This window comes from Schistocerca gregaria, chromosome 8, assembly GCF_023897955.1.
Source record: "Schistocerca gregaria isolate iqSchGreg1 chromosome 8, iqSchGreg1.2, whole genome shotgun sequence".
In the NCBI taxonomy this organism is placed as follows: Eukaryota; Metazoa; Arthropoda; class Insecta; order Orthoptera; family Acrididae; genus Schistocerca; species Schistocerca gregaria.
The window spans coordinates 319,927,194-319,949,927 of NC_064927.1; the positions used below are offsets into that span (position 1 = coordinate 319,927,194).

The 22,734-nt window shown below is 40.8% G+C and overlaps 1 protein-coding gene across 7 annotated transcripts in view; it reads right to left on the reverse strand.

Annotated features, from left to right (window-relative positions):
• LOC126284259 (small G protein signaling modulator 1-like) overlaps positions 1 to 22,734 on the reverse strand; it is a 263,420-nt gene that overhangs the window by 231,092 nt on the left and 9,594 nt on the right. For all 7 annotated transcript variants that reach the window (XM_049983066.1, XM_049983065.1, XM_049983060.1 and 4 more), the window contains exons 4-5: positions 17,534 to 17,696; positions 2,245 to 2,397 (exon numbers count right to left, since the gene is read on the reverse strand). In XM_049983066.1, coding sequence (XP_049839023.1) covers positions 2,245 to 2,397; positions 17,534 to 17,696 — 316 coding nt within the window. The remainder of the gene's footprint in view (positions 1 to 2,244; positions 2,398 to 17,533; positions 17,697 to 22,734) is intronic.

Genomic DNA, 22,734 nt, shown 5'->3' on the forward strand with positions numbered 1-22,734 from the left:
ATGAGAAATAATCTTAAGTTCCTAAAGTTTTGTATTTTGTTTTGAGGCAGCACATAGTTGGCAAATTCATACCACATCATAAATAACAATGGTGCCAAGCTATAATACTACATCTGCCTGGTGAAGATCTGTCAGAAAGGAACCAAGACAAATGGGAAGCCATAAATAAAACTTGGGACAGACACAGCAAGATTAACCCTTTAACTCATGTGGGCAAGTTAACTTCTCATGCTCCACCACCCACCCAGTGCTGAGGACATATTTAAAAGTAGCCTCTGGGCTTTCCTGAAATGTTATTGACCTGTTTTCAAGTCCTGTTCCATTGATCACTCTGTTGGGAATGAGTTACTTCCACATCTTGGTCAATTAAAGAACAACATATGTGCCTCTTTGCATGATATCATTAAAAAAAGTTTCAATATGTTGAACTATTTATGAAATACAACATTTGTTATGACCATGCAATTCATGATTAGGAAGGATGGGAATGGGCGCATCGCATGACTGTCTATTAGACATAAAAGTCAGTAACTCTAATGAAATAAAATATCATTCTGCTCTCAGTTTTAAATAAAATTGCTATATCTTATCTACATTTCATACACCACAATGTATTAACTAAAATCAATCATTCACAGAGTCCATGCAATGAGTTTTTACCTCTGCCTCTTATTTAAAATTTAGTGCTATGTTTTACTGAACTTGATGCAGCACAGTAACTAAGATGAATAATGAAAATAAAGTCAGTCCTTTATTGAATGAAGATACAGGACTGTAAGATATTCAAAAATTGTGTCATGTCATCCAAGCAAGACACAGGCAGGGAAAAGCACCACAGGCACCTGGCCAAATATAATCCACCAATGACCAGACGACAGCAGTCAGAAGCCTACTCAGAAGACTTGGTTATAGATCATCATCATCCAGGACTGACTTAGGCAGGGAAATGTCATTTTGTGAACTCTTAGAAGTGAACAGACAGTAGTTGTAATTTGCATTTGCTATGTACTGTGAAGTTTACCTATGATCATTTGCACTTAGCCTTTTCATGTTGTATTACATGCAGTTTTACAGACCTTCATTATTCGACAAGTCGTAAAGATGAGTAAACCTTTATCACTCATTTGTGTGACTTTGTTGCTAATTTGTTGGAGTGTTGTAGAACCTTCATTCTCCTATCCTGTTACCTAATTCTGGGGCACAGCTGTGTAAAAGTGGCAGGGAGAAATTGTCGTAGCGGTGTACTACACCAGAAGCCGTTTCAGGAACTCACAAACTCGGCTTACTGTAACAACAGTGGCAACTTGGTCTCCACAGCAGTAGTAAAGGTGCCGTTACAAAGCTGGTGACAAGAGCTTACAAAACTGGTGATGAGGGTTTACAAAATTATGTATGTCACAGCAGCTGGAACACCAACATTCAGCACATGAAGCAGCATCTGGCGAACAACACAGCCATAGAAAAGATGTGCTCAGCACAGAATGGAGAGAGCATATCTGTAGCAGTGAAAGGATTAATGATCACAGCCTTAGATAATACCAGACCACAGGCCTGGTACAGAGACACAGACATCAAAGTATATACAAGAATGATGAACTTTATTTATTGATACCGTCAACGATGAGAAAATATTTATATAGAATGAATTATCTTTACAAACACTTGACACCACACGGATGGCACACACTATCTGACAGGGAAGGAATACTGTCAAATGGGAGTTTAACAATAGGTGTTATTAATGTGCCAAAATGAGATACCAATTTCCTTCCTGTAGGTAACATAACAGGCAATGGTAAGTCAGTTTTTTTTTTTTTTATTGACAAAATATTTTTTAAAAATCTTACACTATGGTAAATTTCATCTATGGAATGTAGAAAATAGTTTGACTTGAAATTTGTCAGAAATCAAGCAAAGAAACAATCCATTTGCAAAGTTGCTTGCTAAGTCAGGAAGCAAGGAAGGCAACAAGTTGAAACATTTTCAAGTGACACTAATCTTATCTGTGATATGTAAGGATAGGACATTAGACACAAATTTAAAGTTGCTCTGCCTAAATCAATCACATGTAACCATGCTGCCAATGAACCATTGTTAAATAAGTGTTTAGAAGGTATGCACACTAGAGTGGGGAGGGGGGGGGGGGGGGACACCTCGTATATACCGCCTCATCACACATCATACAGGTACATGCTTATGCATATGAAAAGTAGTACTTTCTGATGAACAGTCTAAACAGCTCACCTACTGTTTTGCACCAAGTAGTCAATTATCTTGGCCAAAGATTTCTCAAAAAGTGCTATGCGGATCCATAGGTATCGTGGAGGTGGTGGTGGCGGTGAAGTCTGAGAACCATTCTTCTGCAGTGCTGAGGAGTCGCCACTTGAACTGGAACGCCTGAGTTAAAAAAAAAATAATAATAATAAAGACATTGTTATCATGATACAGCTGACTTAAACCTGTGACATAATTAAATTTTAACTCAGCAGAGAGAACACAAAACAAAAAATAATATGTAATTTTATACTTCTATCTTCACAGGTGGTTGTTTGATTGGGGTTAAGGGACTAAAAAGTCCCTCAGTCAAGAGGGTGTTCATCCAGCGGTAGTGATGTCCACCAAAAAAAAAAATGCTCAGATAAGAGAAGTATGAAGCAGTATTAATGGCAAGGCACTATGTCAATACTGGTGCCAGAGCTGAAAAACAATTTACAGAAAACAATTTGCAAGAAAAGTTGGGGAGTACATTCTAAAGATGATATGAAGAGCTTTTGGCTGAGGGCTGCGAGGTGCATTCCAACTGGTAATCCCACCCGAATGGGGAAATGTCGAGGGGATCAATGTACCTCATATGCAACAGGAATGGGATATGTTGGGTGATCAAGAAATTGTCAAATGGCGATTACATAGGTGGGAAAGAGTTGGTACTATTGGAATGGAGGAGGGAAGACTCCCACTTTGGCAAGGACACGTCTACAGGACTTGTCAAGAAGGTGCTAGTGGGCAGTCAAACTCCACAATAAGGACTGGGTCCAACAATTTCAAAGGTGAAGGCACCAGTGAGCCATAAACCTAGCAACCACAGTTCAAGTGGGATTGGACTACAGCCCAGTAAATATGATGGAGAGTACAGTAATCTGCACCCCAAGAGGTGTGGGCAAAGAAGTAGGAGCATTAAGCTTTTGCATGCAGCTAATCTTTAGCTGATGAATCTGGAGCAGCCAAGTCAGCTTTTTGTCACAGATGAGTCCCAAAAATCGAGACTGTCTAAGTGCTGGACACGCAAGTAGAGTTCTGGGTCTGGTGGACTTTGCTACAATGACAGAAATTCTTGACCCAAACTTTTGCAGGCGAGAACTGGAAACCAAGGGAAATGGTCTAACCAGAGGCCTGTTGAATGGCACCTTGGAGCTGACATTTATCCAAGGCTACAGAGGGGGAACTGAACGAAATGCAGAAGTCGTCAACCAGTGCAGGGTGACCAGTGACATAATAGAGGTCACTGCCCATTGATGGCCATGAGGAAGAGTGTAACACTTACAAGGGGAAGGCCTCAGACACAGCCAACCAATTCGGCTCAAATTTGGCAGGTCACTTGTGTACAACCTAAAACAAAGGACTAAGATATTTTGGGTCAAGATCCCAGCAATTTTGAGAAAATCATCCCTAAAGGTTATGACGAGCAATCAACTCAAAATTGGTGGGATCGATATATAATTGTAAATAGAGCATTTTTCATCATCAGGTATGGGGTCCAAAAACACGTATTTTTCCAGAAATCGAGGTAAGAAACTTTTACAACTACCGCTTCTGTACACACATGGTAAATGCTTTTCACCAACAACACCGATAGCGCAACGGCCAAGGTAACTGGCTGGGAATCGGAGAACCCGGGTTCAATCCTGAAGAAACCTAGCGGATGTTGTTCTTTTCGTTTGTATTTTTCCGTATCTCAATTGACAGGGATAGGAGGGTTAATAAGGTAAGTAAATCAATAAGAAATGATGATAATAAGGTAGGCAAATAAATTTCTCAAACCTCTTGGGATAGTAAACAACTAAAAAGTTACTCCAGGTCACTTTACAATGGCTCTTCCAGTCACTGTTACATGTCCTCACTTTTCTTCGAACAATTAGATGGATAGTACTTGTCATACAAACAACTGAAACAAATATACACACGGCACCAAGAACATCTAATGAATGCAATGTTCCGACAGCTACACTGTTCCTTCCAAAGAGTCGGCGGAAAACAAACTTGGTTTACATTTAAAAATATGTCTTTCGTACCATGCATACGATATCATTGCCTGAAAAATCGGTGCTGAAAGTTGGTTCTGAATTATGCTGTGAATAGTTATTGCATCTGTGCGGTTGTGCAATTCCTGCTGGGTTTCCAGAGTCACATTGCAATTCTGAAGGCTGGAAATAAAGTTTTTAACCTGGTGATCGAAATAGACATCACACGGCTGGCACACAGGTGTGTAGTTTGGCGGTATTACTTTTACAGTGCACGTCGGCTGACCCTCACCATCTATAAACATTGTGTCATATATTGTAGTATTAATTTGTCCACTCCAGGAATCCAATATTAGACAAAACTTGTTATCAGAAACGTATGATTTTAAAACATTCTCGCGAAATGTTCTGTAAATGGCATTCATCAGTTTCCTAGATTTGGAGCAGGTAATGTAAACATTTTTCAACGAGTCGGTTAAACGACTGACCTCTTCTATAACCCAAGGACGAAATGTAACATTCATTTCCTATAAACAAAGAAAAACCTTAGGCAACACTTTTCCAGAGGCTGTGATGGCATATTGCGCCGTGAACGAATGTGTTAGTTTGTTTTTGCTACCAACTGTGACAAGGGTTCGTTTTTCTCAGTTATGCAGTAATGTGCATCGAACGTTCATCCAATACTCGCATCCTGTTTGATCAGTGTTGATCACGTAATCAAGATTAAAACCAGTCATAAGTGACGCCGTTTGCATGCCGAAAAGAGATTCCACTTTCTGCATATCTTCTATGTTTTGAACCTCCTTATGAGAGACATATTTAGTAATGTGCCATTGATGAATTTTATACTCCCGATTTGAAATTTCATGCCTGAAGATAATGATGCAGCAAACGTAAAATCCTTGTTGGCCATATATTGAAGCACTGCACCTGCAGCCCACTGCTGAAGTATTCTCGTTGTTACATTCTCGTTATAACAACGAGATTCGACAAATCGGACGTATGTCCACTTATCGCCTGGTATTTGCTGATCTTGTCCCTCCTTTAATGATATCACTTTCCCACAATTTCAAATCCTTCTTCCTTTTCAGGGCTATTGTTGCTCCATTCTTTTGCAGTGTTTGTAAGTTCCAATTTGGATGATTCCTGGCTAGCACTACCCCCTTTACTTTTACTTCAAGGGGTGTAGTGCCATAGTTCAGTTGTTTAGTAACCGGTTCGTAATACTCATTGGGAACAGATGAAGCACATATTCCCAGTGATGTGGAGATTTCCAAAGTGTTATGACCATTTTGCATTTCACTAGTCAGGATACCTTCCACAGAATCACCTTTTGCTTTGTCTTCATGGTATAGTACCCCAGTATCAACAAAAGTCATTTCGTTCGTCAGCTCCAAAAATTACTCGACAATAGCCACTCCTATCAATCTGGAATGCCAAGAAACAGAACTGTCTGCTTCCGGTAGCGCACTGATAATGCATCTGTCTTGCAACACTTTTGCAAACCAAAACACAGCGTCAGTAACTTTCCGCTTGCCATCGTCTCTGACAGGCTCCCAACTATATATTACAGTGCTAGTCGAAGGGTGTACATGTTCCATTATTCAGATTATACACCTGAAAGATATGACATAACAAACAATAACTAGTTACTACGGCATAAACAGACGAGCTAATTACTACAACTACATACAGTACTTGTCATATGTCACTTATGGAATAACACTGTATTCATTCACAAAATGTATTTCATTCGGCGCGTTAATGATGGAAAAATCACTATATGTATCAGTGAGGTTTGTGGCAGCCTAATGACAAAACAACTCTTTCAGATTGACTTCTATAAGGCTCATGCTGGACACCTTCACTCTTACAGGTTCACAACTATGATATGACAAAGAGGCAACTGGGACAACATAACTCTCCCCACATGCATTCTGTCCCGTGCCTCGCTGTAAACAAGTGTCACACAGTTGGCTATCTGTGATCCCTCATGAAGAATTCGCAAAACTCTTACTCGGAGCTGTTTTCGTGTGACAAGGCTTAAAAGTTAAATACTTTACTAACTCATGGCATTTTGGGAAATTAGTTTGCCTACCTTATTATCATTCCTTATTGATTTACTTACCTTATTAACCCCCCCTATCCCTATCAATTGAGATACGGAAAAATACAAATGAAAAGAATGACATCCGCTAGGTTTCTTTGAGATTCGAACCCAGGTTTTCCGATTCCCGGCCAGTTACCTTGGCTGTTGCGCTATTGGCAAAAAGCGTTTACCATGTGGGTACAGAAGCGACAGTTGTAAAAGTTTCTTTCCTCGATTTCTGGAAAAGTTTGCATTTGCGGACCCCATACCTGATGATGAAAAATGCTCTATTAACAATTATCTATCGATCCCTCCAATTTTGAGTCGATTGCTCATCATAACCTTCAGGGATGATTTTCTCAAAATTGCAGGGGTGTTGTCCCAAAATATCTTAGGGTCCTTTGTTTTAGGTTGTACACAAGCGACCTGCCAAATTTGAGCCAAATCGGTTGGCTGTGTCTGAGGCCTTACCCTCGTTAGCACAGTGCCCTCCAGGTTGCTATTCTCTTGGATTTGTGGAGAGCTGGACGAAGTACCAACTTTGAACAACTGCTGGCATAAAAACTGATGGATAAAAATTGGTAGGGAGTCCAAAAGCCCCAGCCATGGAATGTGAGTAAAACGTGATGGCATCACGCGGTATGATATGCCTTGTGTGGATCAAAAAAGACGGAAATGAAGTGTTGGCATTCAGAAAAAGCCTGTCAGATTGCTGTTTCCAACCTAAACACTTGGTTGGTTGTGGATCGTACTTCCCAGAAACCACACTGACAGGGGGACAAAGGCCTTGAGATTCATGAAGCTAGCATAATCAGAGGGCAACAATCTTTTTCATGCACTCTGCAAAGCACACTGGTGAGGATATCTGTTGATAGATGTTGGGTTTTTGCCTGGCTTAAGTTTTGGAAAATGATTCTCTTGTCACAGCAAAGGAAGACACCATATGCCAAATGTGATTGAAGATCCTGAAGAGAGAGAGCCTTTGAATAATATTCGGGTGTCAGATCATCTGATTATGAATTGAATTGGCCTGGGGCCATGTTGTGAGAGAAGGAATGAGCTTGGAGCAGTTCCCACTCAGTGGAAAGTTCAATATATGATTCTGCTTGGCAGGGGATTAAACACAGGAGGATATCTTCAGCTTGTCATTTCTGCAGCGGAAAGGTAGCCACATAAGTAGACACTGATATTGCCACCAAATGGGTCTCAAGATGTTCAGCAAGAACTGACATCAGTAAAAAGACCAACCTGAAGGACAAGACCTGGAACAGTTGTCGATCATTGGTAGTCCAGAAGACTAGAGCTAGACCCCAGCATCTGGGATAAAGAGGTATACATTCCCAAGGAAGAGGCATGGTGCTCCCAGAATTCCTTCTTACAGCATTTAATTAGAGAGTGAACCTTGGCATGAAATTGCTTAAAGTGATAGGGTGGATCTGTGAAGGATGTTGCATGAAACACTGCAGCGCTCTTCAGTGATCGTGAACAGTTATGGCTATATCCTTGGTCCACTGTGGCACCAGCCGCTGATGGAGGGGACGTGTAAAAATGGAGACAGCACTTACAGCAGCATGGGTGATTGTGTCGGAGACATCTCATCCAATCTTATAGATGCAATTTGACAGGGATATGGTAACAGCAGATACATATAACTGCCAGTTGGCTGTTTGATGCACCCAGTGTGGTAGTTGGTCCAACTGGCAATGGCAGGAAAGTGACAGGATCTCCAGAATTTGGTCACTGCAACAAAGACCATCATGAAGTGACTAATGGGGTGAAGCCATGTGATTGGGGGAAGGGACTGTTAGTTCAACAGCACTTAAGTGGATAAGAATACTATTAAGTAAAGAGAGAGAGATCATGGTCAGCAAGAAGCTGGTCAAGTATAAGGGATACAGAACAAGTTCAAAGAAGCTCCTTTTACAATACTGAGAAATTGGGGAGGGAGTGCCACAGATATGATATGTGGCATTTTTATTGCAGCTGGATCTTTTCACAAAATTTCAATGATCAACTTTCTCCTCCAAATGTGAAGAAAATTTGTTAGCACCCATCTACAAAGGGAGAAATGACCATCATAACAAAATAAGAGGAATCAGAGGTCGAGTGAAAAGATTTAAGTGTTTGTTTTGCCTATGCACTGTTCAGGACTGGGAACAGCTTTTGGAAGTGGTTCAATGAACCCTCTGCCATCCACTTAAATGTGAATAGCAGAGTAATTCTGTAGGTGTACCAGATGGGAGGGGTGTGCACTGAAGAACCCAAATAGAAGTAAACTGTGTATATGTGCTGTGTATGTGGGGGGGGGGGGGGCGGGGGGGGCGGGGGGGGGGGGGATGTTGTATTAAGGTCATTAACTCAGTTCAAGTAAGAGGTCTATCTGGAGGTTTGATAAGGTCTTAAGTGACCAAATTGCTGAGGTCATCGGTCACCTGGAGTTTTATAAAAGTTGCAAATAGTCATTGTTGAGACCATTTGCAGCTGCACCACAATTGCTTCCAATGTGGTATGAATGGGTATCTGTTCAATGTTAACTTATGTAAGAACCAAAGCACAGACCCCTTCAGATGTTCTCTTAGAGCCAGCACATTCTGACAGAATGGGCAATAACCACAGAGCATTAAGGAATGGTTGTCAGTGAAGTATGTTTCTTGTAGAGCAATGCCAATTGCAGAGGGGCAGGAAAAAATAGCAAGATGGTGCCCATTGGAAAGTACAGAGACAATGCTCGAAAATAGGCAAAAGTTAATAGCGTAAAAAGTGTCAGAAAGAGATTGTAAAAGGAACTCTGTGTGTTAATTGCAAGTTGTGGCTACATAGACTGTGTGAAAAAATACGCTTAAAATTTATTAGCGATGATATTCACTAGTTGTGCCTTCACTGTTTGCAGGATGAAAACATAAAACTAGCTTCCACAGGGTGTTTGCAGGAAGAAATTATTAAGGTGCTTCTTAGTGATAATGACACTTAAAAAGTTGAGGAAATAGACAAAAATAACATCAAAAACAGTTGGAATGATGCAATTATTAGCACAAACAATGAGTGCACTTAAGGAAATAACTTGTGTGGAAGTCCCAAGACCTGAAAATAAATACAAGTGGACAAGTTTAATGTGCAGTAAAAAGAATTCGTAACATCTGAGTAATGAAATGCAGGGTGAAAAAAATGAATTCCTCGTTATAGGTGATTCTCTGGTGAAAAATGTGGTACTGCCAAATTCCACAATAAAGATTCATCAGGAATCAAGACCTACCTGTTAAAGAAACACTTTAGCAACAGACATAGCTCACAGGATGGTTCAGCAGAGGCCTCTCGGAAGAATTACAAAGGAGTCTTCATCCATGTAGGTACAAATTCTTTTAGATGTTCAAATGTGTGTAAATTCCTAAGGGACCAAACTGCTTAGGTCACCGGTCCCTAGACTTACACACTACTTAAATTAACTTATGCTAAGAACAACACGCACACCCATGCCCGATGGAGGAGTCGAATCTCCAGCGCATTATTTTAGAAGCAACACTGAAGAGGAAATTATAAGTGAAACAAGACATTTAATTCAATCTGGCAGTAACCTCTACAAAACATCTAGAATCGTGGATGGTAGTATTACCTACAGGACTTTAGTAAGTGATCGATATGTAAAGAGAATAAACTGTGATATGAACAAAAACTGTAATGAACTAGGAGCTGTGTTCATAATTCTGAATAAGTTCTTATGCAATAAGTGGTTGGGCAAAAATGGTCTATGTTTAAACATGTCAGGATCCAAAATTCATAGTACAATGTACACCAATACATGTAAAATTCTGAAAAATAGGGGAAACTTACAAGAAGTAATGGGGATAGGAAAACAGTGTTTGGTAATGAAAATGACAAGACCAAAATTGTGTGCAAGAAAGAGTATGCTCAAGAAGATGAACAGGAAAGAATGTCCCTACATAAGGCACTTTAATATAAATGCTCCAAGTGCTGACTTTTCATACAAAAGTCATAAAAGGGACGAATTACAAATTATTCAATTTGAATGTAGAAATATCAGAGTTATTTGACTCAATGAACACTGACTTACACCTGGCAATACTAAAATTCTTAATACAATCCAGAATTCAGTTTAGCCAACAGTTTTTGTAGACGACAGAAATTAAATGGTGGCTTCGAATACTTACTCATTCTGATATAAAATATGAAATAAGGAATGATTTTACTCATTTGAATATAGAGTGTATATTTGAAAGCTGCTGTATCAAGTTGAGGGACCCAAATGTTGTTGTTGTTTCTATTTACAGAGAAAGCTACAACTGTAGCTTTTCTGCTGAAATTTGATTGCCTGTTTGAAAAGCTCAATTACGAAAAAAGGAAAACGATACCAACAGCTGCCGACTTCAATATTGATATCAAAGTGGAGAGCAATGACTTGTCCAAAATTCATTGGCTTAATAAAAAAATTTTAGCTTCAAAATCAACTTCATGCAACCCACTAGAGTAAATGCACACCTGTATTAATAATATTCAACAAATTATGTATTTGATGATGTTCATAAATTTTGCATATATTTAGGAATCTCTGACCACTCTGCAATATTCATTAAACTACCAAAATTAACAAAGAAATTTCATGTAACAAAATCCACACGAAAAAGAACTTCAACGAAAAAAAAATCAATTACATTTAGAAATAAGTTAAGAGAGTTGACTTGGCTTACAACAGCTGTATTTCAAGTAATAGTCACTTTAACAATTTTTAAGTGGCTTTCTTGAAATATTTAATGAAACTTTCCCACTTAGAACCACATGTAACAAAATGACTAATAAACTTCAATGGATAACTCAGTGTATACAAATTTCTATTGCCAGGAAGAGAAACTCCACAGTGAACTAAAAAATAATAAAAACAGATGTTTTACTATCTTCATCATTACAAAATGATATTTAAAAAATTTGTGAAGGCAGCCAAAAAAATGGCAAATAAGTTCATTGTACAACAAAAAAGTGAAACAAAAGAAGTGCGGTCCATTGTCAAATCAGAGTTAGGTGTTAAGAGTTAGTAGTAATGAAATATCTACAATTAAAGTAGAGGACAGCTATATTGTAAACCCAACTCAAATATCAGAGAGTTTAACTGAATTCTTCATAAACGTGGCAAAGTCAGATGTTGATGTAGCAGAGTTTCAGAGTAAAGTAAATTTCTTTGGACTCCAACAAGAAGCTGAGTATCTTACGGATTTAAAAAAAAAGTCACAATGAAGGATGTGGAAAATATTCTACTATTATTAAAAAATAAAATTCTGTTGGGTAGGATGGGATACCCACTGTTGTTGCTGTGGTCTTCAGTCCAGAAACTGGTTTGATGCAGCTCACCATGCTATTCTATCCTGTGCAAGCTTCTTCATCTCCGAGTAACAAATTGCAACCTAAATCTTTCTGATTCTGTTTAGTGTATTCATTTCTTTGTCTACCTCTATGATTTTTACCCTCCACAATTCCCTCCAATACTAAATTAGTGATCCCTTGGTGCTTCAGAATGTGTCCTAATAACTAGTCCCTTCTTTTAGTTAGATTGTGCCACAATTTCCTCTTCTCCTCAATTCTATTCAGTAGCTTCTCCTTAGTTACGTGATCTACCCATCAAATCTTCAGCGTTCTCCTGTAGCACCACATTTCGAAAGCTTCTATTCTCTTCTTATCTAAACTATTTATCATCCATATTTCACTTCAATACATGGCTACACTCCATACAAATACTTTCAGAAACGACTTCCTGACAGTTAAATCTATACTCGATGTTAACAAATTTCTCTTCTTTAGAAACGCTTTCCTTGCTATTGCCAGTCTACGTTTTATATCCTCTCTACTTTGACCATCATCAGTTATTTTGTTCCCCAAGGAACAAAACTCATCTACTACCTGAAGCGTCTCATTTCCTAATCTAACTCCCTCAACATCACCTGACTTCATTTGACTACACTCCATTATCCTCATTTTTATTTATGTTCATCCTGTATCCTCCTTTCAAGACACTCTCCATTCCATTCAACTGCCCGTCCAGGTGCTTTGTTGTCTCTGACAGAATTCCAATAACCTCAGTTATTTCTTCTCCATGGATTTTAATTCCTATTCAAAATTTTTCTTTTATTTCATTTACTGCATGCTCAATATAAAGATTGAATAACATTGAGGATAGGCTACAACCCTGTCTCACCTCCTTCCCAATCACTGATTCCCTTTCATGCTCCTTAACTCTTATTACTGCCATCTGGTTTCTGTAAAAATTGCAAATAGCCTTTTGCTCCCTGTATTTTACCCCTACCACCTTCAGAATTTCAGAGAGAATATTCCAGTCATTTTCAAAAGCTTACTCCAAGTCCACAAATGCTAGAAACGTAGGTTTGCCTTTCCTTAATTTATCTTCTAAGATGAGTCGTAGGGTCTGTATTGTCTCGTGTGTTCCAAGACTTCTACAGAATACAAACTGATCTTCCCCAAGTTCAGGTTCTACCAGTTTTTCCATTCATCTGTTAAGGAATTCGTGTTAGTATTTTGCAGCCATGACTTATTAAACTGGTAGTTCAGTAAATTTTCACACCTGACAACAACTGCATTCTTTGTGATTGGAATTATTGTATTCTTCTTGAACGCTGAGGGCATTTTTGGCTGGCTCATACATCTTGCTCACCAGATGGTATAGTTTTGTCATGGCTGTCTCTCCCAAGGCTATCAGTAGCTCTAATAGAATGTTGTCTATTCCTGGGGCCTTTTTTTGACTTAGGTCTTTCAGTGCTCTGTCAAATTCTTAACACAGTATCGTATCTCCCACCTCATCTTCATCTATGTCCTCTTCCGTTTCCATAATATTGTCCTCAAGTACATTACCCTTGTCCTGACCCTCTATATACTTCTTCCTTTTTTCTACTTTCCCATCATTGCTTATGGCTGGTTTTCCATCTGAGCTCTTGATACTCATACAGGTGGTTCTCTTTTCTCCAAAGGTCTCTTTAATTTTCTTGTATGCAGTACCTATCTTACTCCTAGTAGTGATATACCGGGTGATCAAAAAGTCAGTATAAATATGAAAACTTAATTAACCACGGAATAATGTAGATAGAGGGGTAAAAATTGATACACATGCTTGGAATGACATGTGGTTTTATTAGAAAAAAAAGAAAGTTCACAAAATGTCTGACAGATGGCACTGGACAGCAAAACATCAGTGACTGCGCATGACAATCATGTATAAAAGGAGCTGTAATGAGAGGGATAATCAGATGCACCAGCAGTCACAGCATGTTGACATTACCTGAAACGGCGCTTTTAGTGAAGCTGTGTTATCAGAATGGGGAATGTGCTATTACGAACCTATCGCCATAGGAAGGGGGTTCTAACGGGTAAAGATCCATTGACAAATGCAGCTGTGGCGAGAATGAAAAACTGGTGAATGGTGAGGATGGTGTTCCCTGCAGCTCTCCTACAAAGTTGGTTGTTCCCTAGGACTAACTTCACGGATTAAATGGCCACAGTTGTCACATTTTGGGTCCAACATGCAATGGTATGACAGATGACCAAAGCGTAAGCATCGGAAGTACCCCATAGGTGGTGGAACATAAGCTTTTGTGTCACACCTGTGCACTTTGTCTACCTTTTTCTAGGAGGACATTCCCTTCAAAGGCTAAGATCAAGTTGTCTATATCTGCATAATTATCCTTGGGACTTTTTTTGGATGCATCTAAGAAAATGTATGCCTCACCACTCAAGATTATCCTATAGCTCCTCATCTGTTTGGTACATAAGTCTCTGTGGAAGATGATTCCTTGGACCATTTTCAAAGCAGTGTGGATCAATGGCCACTGGTATGTCATCCAGATGATCACATGCCCCAAGAGGTTATAAGGCAGAGGAGGTTTTAAACAATAGTGATCCATTGCACCTTTTCTCAATCACTCAATTCCTCCAAATTTGACTTCAACATGTTCCACAAAAAATTGTAGCTTTTTTGCAATAAAAGAACCCCATCAGTTCAAGTACATACTAAGAATTGGATAAACTGTTTCACTCCCAAATGTTTGGCTTGTTCCTCTTCCCACAGGGTAGCCAGAGAAAGCAGTAGTATTGAAACTGTCTGCCTTGCAATTTCTGTACCTGACTGAATGGCCAAATCAGAGTCTCCACTAGGATGCCACCTGCTCTGAACATGTGGCACCTAGCTGCAGCAAAGGCCATCTGGCATGAAGGCTGTTGCTGGGAGTCATGATGCCCCATGAAATGGGCATCTACTGCTTGGCATGCATGGGAAGCTAGCAGCCCAGTCACCAGCAGTGTGACCCTGTGTTGTCAAGAGTACTCAACAACTGAAAAGGTACACATTGCAACTCCATGTCAAACTGTCTATTGCATTGGCTTTGAAGGAATGTAAGAGCCTACACAGGTATTGTGTACAGATGAGCTTCAAGATTTCAAGATTTGCTTGCACTAGGCATTATTTAAGGTGATGGTCTCCAGTCAGTCCCACTGAAAAAAAAAATTGAAGGTCACATCCAGAAGGGGACCAAAAATTACTTCAGCCAAAAAGTGATTATGAATATTCCAAGAACAAAAAGCAGACCTAGGGAGTGACTGGATCAACATCAAAGGCTGCCACCATGAGAAAGAGTAAGAGAAGGAAGGATAGTCAGAAGAGATGAGGGACTGCAGCACAGAAAAGCAAGTAGGTGATGCAATAGCTTGGACGCCGGTGCACGCCACATGTGTGTTTAGAATAGTGATACTCCCCGAGTGGCTAGCTTTACAGATCACTATATACACTGGCACACTGGGTAATTTTCATCACCTGTAAGTCATGGCACAGGCCACATAGTACCTATTTTACTAGCCACCTTTCCCTCATTCACGGGTGCCCTCATTCACGGGTGTTGTGAAGGAACTAGAAATAACTGTTTCCTTATACACTACACTCCCCCTAATTTTATCATTAAATCTATAGTATCCAAGTTTATGAAATTTTAAGAACAGCCATCTCACTCAGTATGATATCTTTCTTCCAGGATACTACACTGGAGTTCAGTGTGCACTTTTGTTTTGCTAACATGGCAACAAATTAGATCCCTCACAAAAGACATCACTATTCTGAGACCTTTTTTCAGTTAAATCACTGTTCAAATGGTTCAAATGTCTCTGAGCACTATGAGACATAACCTCTATGGTCATCAGTCCCTTAGAACTTAGAACAACTTAAACCTAACTAACCTAAGGACATTACACAACACCCAGCCATCGCGAGGCAGAGAAAATCCCTGACCCTGCCGGGAATCAAACCCGGGAACCCGGGCGTGGGAAGCGAGAATGCTACCGCACGACCATGAGATGTGGGCAAATCACTGTAAAACAGATCCTGATTAAAGAGACGCAACAGTTTTTAGAAGAAAAGTCAGCCCATAATTTACTGCTGATACCACAGAGAAACAATATTGGCAAATTTCATCCATTTATTACTATGCTGGACCATCTTGTGTATATGTCATCATAACTTCAAATGGCATTCAGAGCATAACTGCCTGAGAAAGAAACTGAGAAACTAGTTTAAGTTTTGAATGAAGGCCATAGATAAAAAAGAAAATATGCACATACACAAATGCAGCTGCGCCTGTGCCTATGCAAGCACCCATACATGCACATGCATGCAATCACTTACTTGCTCAGTTGCAGTGTTACAACATGTGTAATTAATGGTATGTTGCTTACCTGATGGCTGAGGCGGAGGGGGGGGGGGGGGGGGGGAGATGTTAAATAACTGAAGAATGAGGCCATCAGTCACTTGCTCCTGAGATAGTCTTATCTGGAGTTAGGAACATCAGCTAGACGTTTATTCAGATTGTGATAATTAGTGCTACAGTGCAGGTGTGATAAAATCAAAGCATTATTGATGTCAGAGATGAGAAATAATAGAGAGGGAAAACTATTTTGATTGGGCCATTAAGCTGAATAAAAGGCCACTGCCAAACTGCAGCTTAGAAAGAGCTGACCAACCAGTGGCAGTAAACACTGCTGAGTACAAAATACACTATTTCAATGCCTGCTTCACAATCAATGTCATCTGGATCCTTCCCTCAGCACCCGCTTCTTTGAACAATGTAGATAGGAGTCATCTCTGCTACATATCCTTCATTCTCATGATCTGCTTGGCCTCTATCTCCAATGACCCCTTGCACCAACACTCACATCCACCATTTCCCAAGACCCACTTATCCTGTGACCACACTCTCTTCTCCAGTCTCCCTCCTCCCACATTCTACTCCGTGTCACTGTGCACTACACAAACTCACCAGTGGTGGTGCCATTACTTCACATTCCTATATCACACATGTGCTGCCTTCCCCTTCTGAATTCCCATCACTTACACCTACTGTCTCCCTCTAACCCATTAGCAAACCTTTCCCCTCATTTATTCTCTTGCTCACTCCATCCTACAACCCCTCACCTCAGTATACAGGCAGAACTCCTACCAAGTATTGTGCAGTCCACAGATACACTGTAGGTGTGTGTGTGTGTGTGTGTGTGTGTGTGTGTGTGTGTGTGTGTGTGTGTGTGTGTGTGCGCACGCACCAGCTTTTACATAATATAGGGTCTAATTTGTCTGGTAGACAGTTGAAAAGGCAGAAAGAAACATTTGACCAAAAAATTTGTGTTTATGATTACTTCCATTTATTCACTTCCAAGTGGTAAGCACAATTTATTTTCAAATTCTTATTTGGAAAAAATACCCTTTTATTGCCAACAGTATTTCATCAAGAATTTCATTTTGGGTCATAAATTGTCTATCAGAAGACTTTGCCTTATACTAACAAACATGAACTTATAGTTATCTGGATATTCCTTTTAATAAACAAGTTTTGTCAACAGAGTATACCTGAGTATTAAGCATCTTAAACACAGTAATTGCTTGGAAGTTTCCTCCCTCCCCCCCCCCCCTGCCACCCTTATACAGTAAGTGAACACAATTTATGAAATCTTTCAGTTTTACCTTTTGCAGCTATTTTCAAGATAAAATTCTAAGTCATGTTATATACGTGATAACTTGAGAATTTAATGTTGCAGTTCACCACCTTGTGCACTATTTCAAATTATTAACCAACATATCATTAACTCAGTATTTTGTAGATTAGCAGATAGAATTCTATTACTATGTATGTTACAAATCATTCAAACATGTACGAACCGATTTGGATCCACAGCCTCTGCTTGCATCACAAGTTGTGAGACAACTGCAGCTGGTTCAAAGCCCTTCCCAACTTTGTGAATAAGTGCTGTGGTAGAGCTTGTTTTGAAGAGACCAAGAGCACGTCGTTTTAAACCTTGTGAAAGACAAGCTTCTACTGCTCCTGAAAATAAATATTGCAATTAAAGATACATTATCAGAAAAAGATATTTATCAACAGCTATTTTAATAAGTACTGTCAAATGCATGTGACCTTGATGAAAATAATTCTACGATCACATAATTATCAAACTTTGCAGCAGCATGTACAATAAATTATAATAAAGACAAACGTGGTAATCAGATGTAACATTAAGTGTCTGTGAATGTCACATTCACTGCACAGAGCAATGAGCTGTTGAGATTATGCCTGCTACAACGTCTGAGGAATTCTCCACAATTTTTAAAAAGTTTACCCAATGAATATTCTGCAATTCTGGCTACAATCAACAAAGTGTGTGAGAACTAATGTATTTACAATTCATCATTCAGGAGTGGTGTATTCAAAAAAATCTGAAAACTGCAAATGGAGACACACCATCTGCTTCCGGTCAATGTTTCCTCACCCCACAGTACCACGAGAAAACTAGCAAGGCGGACAAGCTGATAAGATCTCAGGAAAGAGTACAATGATCACAAGACAGTAAACCAACACAGATGTTAAAAAGCAAGAAATAAAAAGGTGGGAAGAGCAGGAGCCAGGCCAGATCACCGAGCAAGGGCAGCCACAGCCCCGTGGGTCTCAGCAGGCAATGGAGCACCCGTCCAATCTCTCAAGTGGCCAATGATGCTAATGTTCCCTACCTCATAGAGATGAGTAGAAACCACCTTCATAGGTAAAATTAAAATCAGATACATTGTCATCCACTAGCACTAGAGGTAGCATGTCAGCAAGTTTAAGGTTTTGCCCTAAGATAGCCAAATTGGGACAGTCCAGTAAGTTGTGGGCCATCATCAGATGGGTACGACGCCAACGGTAGGGTGGATCCTCAAATTGTACAACATGGCCATTTGTTAGCCAAGTGTGACCAATGCAAAGTCTACACAACGGTAGAGTACTGCTGACAAGCTTGACAGGAAGACTGCCACATGATCATAGGCTCCTTTATTGCTCACAGTTCATTCGGTGAAACCAGGGCACACTAATCTGTGTTACAAGCCTAGAACAAGTGACACCATAGAGTCTAACGAAGGTTTGGTTCTGTTACCCCATCCACAAAGTTGGTATCTGGTAACCAGCTTGTCCAACTGTTCAGCATGTTTGTTCCCTGGGATCCCTATGTGACCTGACGTCCATACAAAGACAATCAACATCTGAGCTTGATGGAGGTTAGAAAGGAGATCCTGGATACTCAAAAGAAATGGTATTGAGGGTAGCATTGGTTGATAGCCTGAAGATTACTCACGGAGTCACTGACAGTTATTAACATCTTGCAAATGCGAGAACAAATGCAATCGAGAGCTCAAGCAATGACCATCCACTTTGCAGTGAATACACTGCACTTGTGTGGTGGGGAGCATAGTTCACTGCACCTAGCATGCCATAGAACCATTAGTATATACCACTTCCAGACCTGGAAATGGATCGAGGACAGCTAGGTGCAGGTGGCAAAAAAAACTATGGGGTCAAAATAGTGCTTCAACCCAAAGGATAGGTCAAGATAGATCAGTGGATGGAGTACACTCCATGGGCGTATGCGCGATTGCTCCTTGACGGGGGACAGTGCACCATATGCAAACTGTGATCAATTCCGCACACTGAGCAATTGGTCATCAAGGTAGAGGTCTGGTTGTGAATGGGCAGTATGAGGGTGACAGAAGAGCATGAAATGCCTTAGTGGTGGAAAACCAGAAGCCAAGGTAAGAGCCCACAACTGTGCCATTCATATGATATGCTGCAGCCAGTGTTCAGCAATACCCACAGTGGAGGAGCAATAATAAATGCAAAAATCATCAGCATACAGGAAGTAAAACACTGCAGACCCTGCAGCCGCAGCTAGACCATTGATAGCTACTACAGAAAGGGGCACACTGAATACAGTTCGGTTGGGCACAGGGGGGGAGGGGGGGCAGAGTGGTGGGGCAGAGTGGTGGGGCAGAGTGGTGGGGCAGAGTGGTGGGGCAGAGTGGTGGGGCAGAGTGGTGGGGCAGAGTGGTGGGGCAGAGTGGTGGGGCAGAGTGGTGGGGCAGAGTACACTGTTGGAAGCAACCACCTGAACCCAGAAAGTATGGTATAGTAAACAGTTTCAGAGAATAATCTGAAGCGGACGCCAGAGACCTTATTCATGGAGTGTAATAAGGATGTAATGACCCTATATGATGTCTTAAGCCTTTTGAAAGTCAACGAAGATAGCGATACGGTGTTGACACCAGCAGACTCCAGGCTGACCAAATTGTCAGCAGTACAACAGTCCTGGTGAAAACTGCCAAATGACCCCAAAACTCAAGGTAGCAACACAGCCACCAGTTCATCATACATTCAAGTAACTTGCAGTGAAAATTAGTGCGACTAATTGGGTAATAGCTGTCGTCTCGTTGAGTGGTTCCCCAGTTTCAGTATCACGACAATCTTGCTTTCTTGCCACTGAGATGGGAACACATGCTTGCTGCAGATACAGTTAAAAATAGCACAGACATGATGTTGGCAATCAACTAATAAGTGTTTAAGCATTTGGCTGTGGAAGTGGTCTGGCTCTGGAGCTGTGTCAAGGCAAAAGGTTCGGGCACTGAGGAATTCCCACTCACTGAATGAAGCATTATGTAGCTCCACGTGACGTGTAGTGAATGAATTTGCTCCATTGCCTTTTTAACGATACGAAAGGCAAGCTGATAATTCTCAGACACAGTGGCTTAAACATAATGCAGAGCTAAATGTTCGGCAACAGCATTAGGATCAATATAGACCACACCATTCAGGGAGACACTAGGTACACCTGTAGGGAGCTGGTGTCCAGAGGTGTCAAACCTTTGCTCAAAGCTGCAAAGGCAGGGTACACAGTCCAATGGTAGTAACACACTGTTTCCAGCATTCGTGTTTCTGTCAATTTATTATGTAGCAGACTTGGGCATGGAGCCATTTAAAGGCTATTAGGTGCTCTGTCAATAGATGTCACTTATGGTTTTTGAGAACCACAAATCGCTACAGCGATTTCTGAGGTCCACCAAGGTATGGTCTTCCACAGAGGGGGATCCCAAGGAATAGGGATCAACAATTCTGCTGCTGATACAATGGCCGCTGTTGTGATCTTTACATTTATTTAATACCTTCATGTGGAGGGGTGCTAAGGATAACGGCAGAGGCAAAGGCACTCCAGCCAGCACTGTTAAGTGCCCATTTGAGTGGACATCCAAGTGAGAGATGCAGAGGGAGAGACAAGACGATCCAAGGCCATGGCTGGAAATGAAACATCAATGTTTTTAAGGGCACAAAAACAGTAAAGGAATTTGAAAGCAAGTTTACATCAAGCATAAACAACAGAAGAAAAGAGAGCTAAAAACAAAGACTTCCTCTTGGAGAAAGATCCAGAAAATATGCTGCACAGACAGTGGATGTCCCTACCACAGATTAAATGGCCTTTGTCATATTGCTACAACAGATAAGAAGTAAAATGAGATCAACAGTCTGTGTGTTGTTCACTAAAACAGCCGATATGCTGGTATGACAGTGGCAGTCGGCAGCTTCTGCAGAGAGACACTCAACTGGGCTAGAGTAAAAGGCACGAGTGGCCAAACATAATATGGCATAAGATGGATGGATGTGCAGATGAATAAATGAAACACTCAGTCTATTTTCAAATGGACAAGGGATTGGTGAAAAGGATGGCCTGTTGCACTCCCCAGGAAGTGTCGCTTAGGACATGTAGGACATCCAGGAACCAGGTACAGTAGGCGAGACACATGGGAGGACCACAAAGTTTCCTGTCAAGCATGAGCCCCAAGAATTTCTTAGTTTCAGTGAATGGAAGGGCAACTGGTCCAAGATGTAAAGATAATGGAAGAAACTCATTGTGCTGCCATAAATTCATACAAACAGTTTTATCAGTGGAAAAGTGCAAACCACTGTCAATGCTCTAGAAGTAAAGACAATCGAGACATTATTGAAAACACTGCTCAGGGAGACAAGTCCATGGAGTACCACAATAGCTCCCAAAGTTGTCGACGAAAAGGGAGCCAGAGATAACTTGCAGGAGACAGTCCACAACAGGGTAAATGGCTATAGCAAAGAGGATGACACTCAGGGCGGAGCCTTGAGGCACCCTGTTCTGCTGGATAGACGTGTCCACAAGGCTGAACCCACAAAGTACTTGGAACACTTTTTTTTTAATTACTACAGGAAATGGGGCAGGCAGCATTGGAAGCTGCAAGTGTATAGGGGACAGAGGATACCAGTCCTTCAGCAGGCAACATAGGCTTTTTCCAAGTCAAACACTACCACAGTCTGGTATATCCACAGAAAACAATTCATAGCATGGGCAGTCAAAGTGATGAGATAGTCAACAGCAGAACGGAGTGCATGAAATCCACATTGTGCAGTGGTTAGTAGATAACACGACTGTAACCACCTCATCAGCTGGCCATGAATCATATGTTCCACCACCTGGCAAACACAGATGGTATGAGAAATGGGGCAGTAGTTAGAAGGAAGATGTTTGTCCTTACTGGGCTTATGGATGGATATGACAGTGACTTCATGCTAGCATCTGGGAAATGTGCTATCTATCCATGTGCAATTATATGTATGGCGGAGAAAGTGCTTGCCCGCAAGAGACAGGTGCTGCAACATCTGAATGTGCGCAAGATCAGGCTGAGATGAGAGCATGGTCAAGCTACCTCAAGATAAAGGTGGCATTGTAAAATTCATAAGGATATCACCCGAGCCTCCTCCACTCATTTCAGGGAGAAAGATGGGAGTGATAGCAGGTGGAGCCCAAAATCTGCACAAAATAGTGGCCCAAGGTGTTAGAGTTAGCAAATGGGTTCACAATGGCATCATCTGCTACAGTCAGGCCAGAAATCCGAGAATGAAAATTTGTCCCAGAGTCACGATGGAGGTTGCCCCCAAACAATAGAAGAGGGAGTGAAACTGTTAAAACAATTTGTAAAGAAAATACAGAGAGCTGTTTTGTTGTGCTGAAGAATGCCATGAGACAGTGCAGACACCT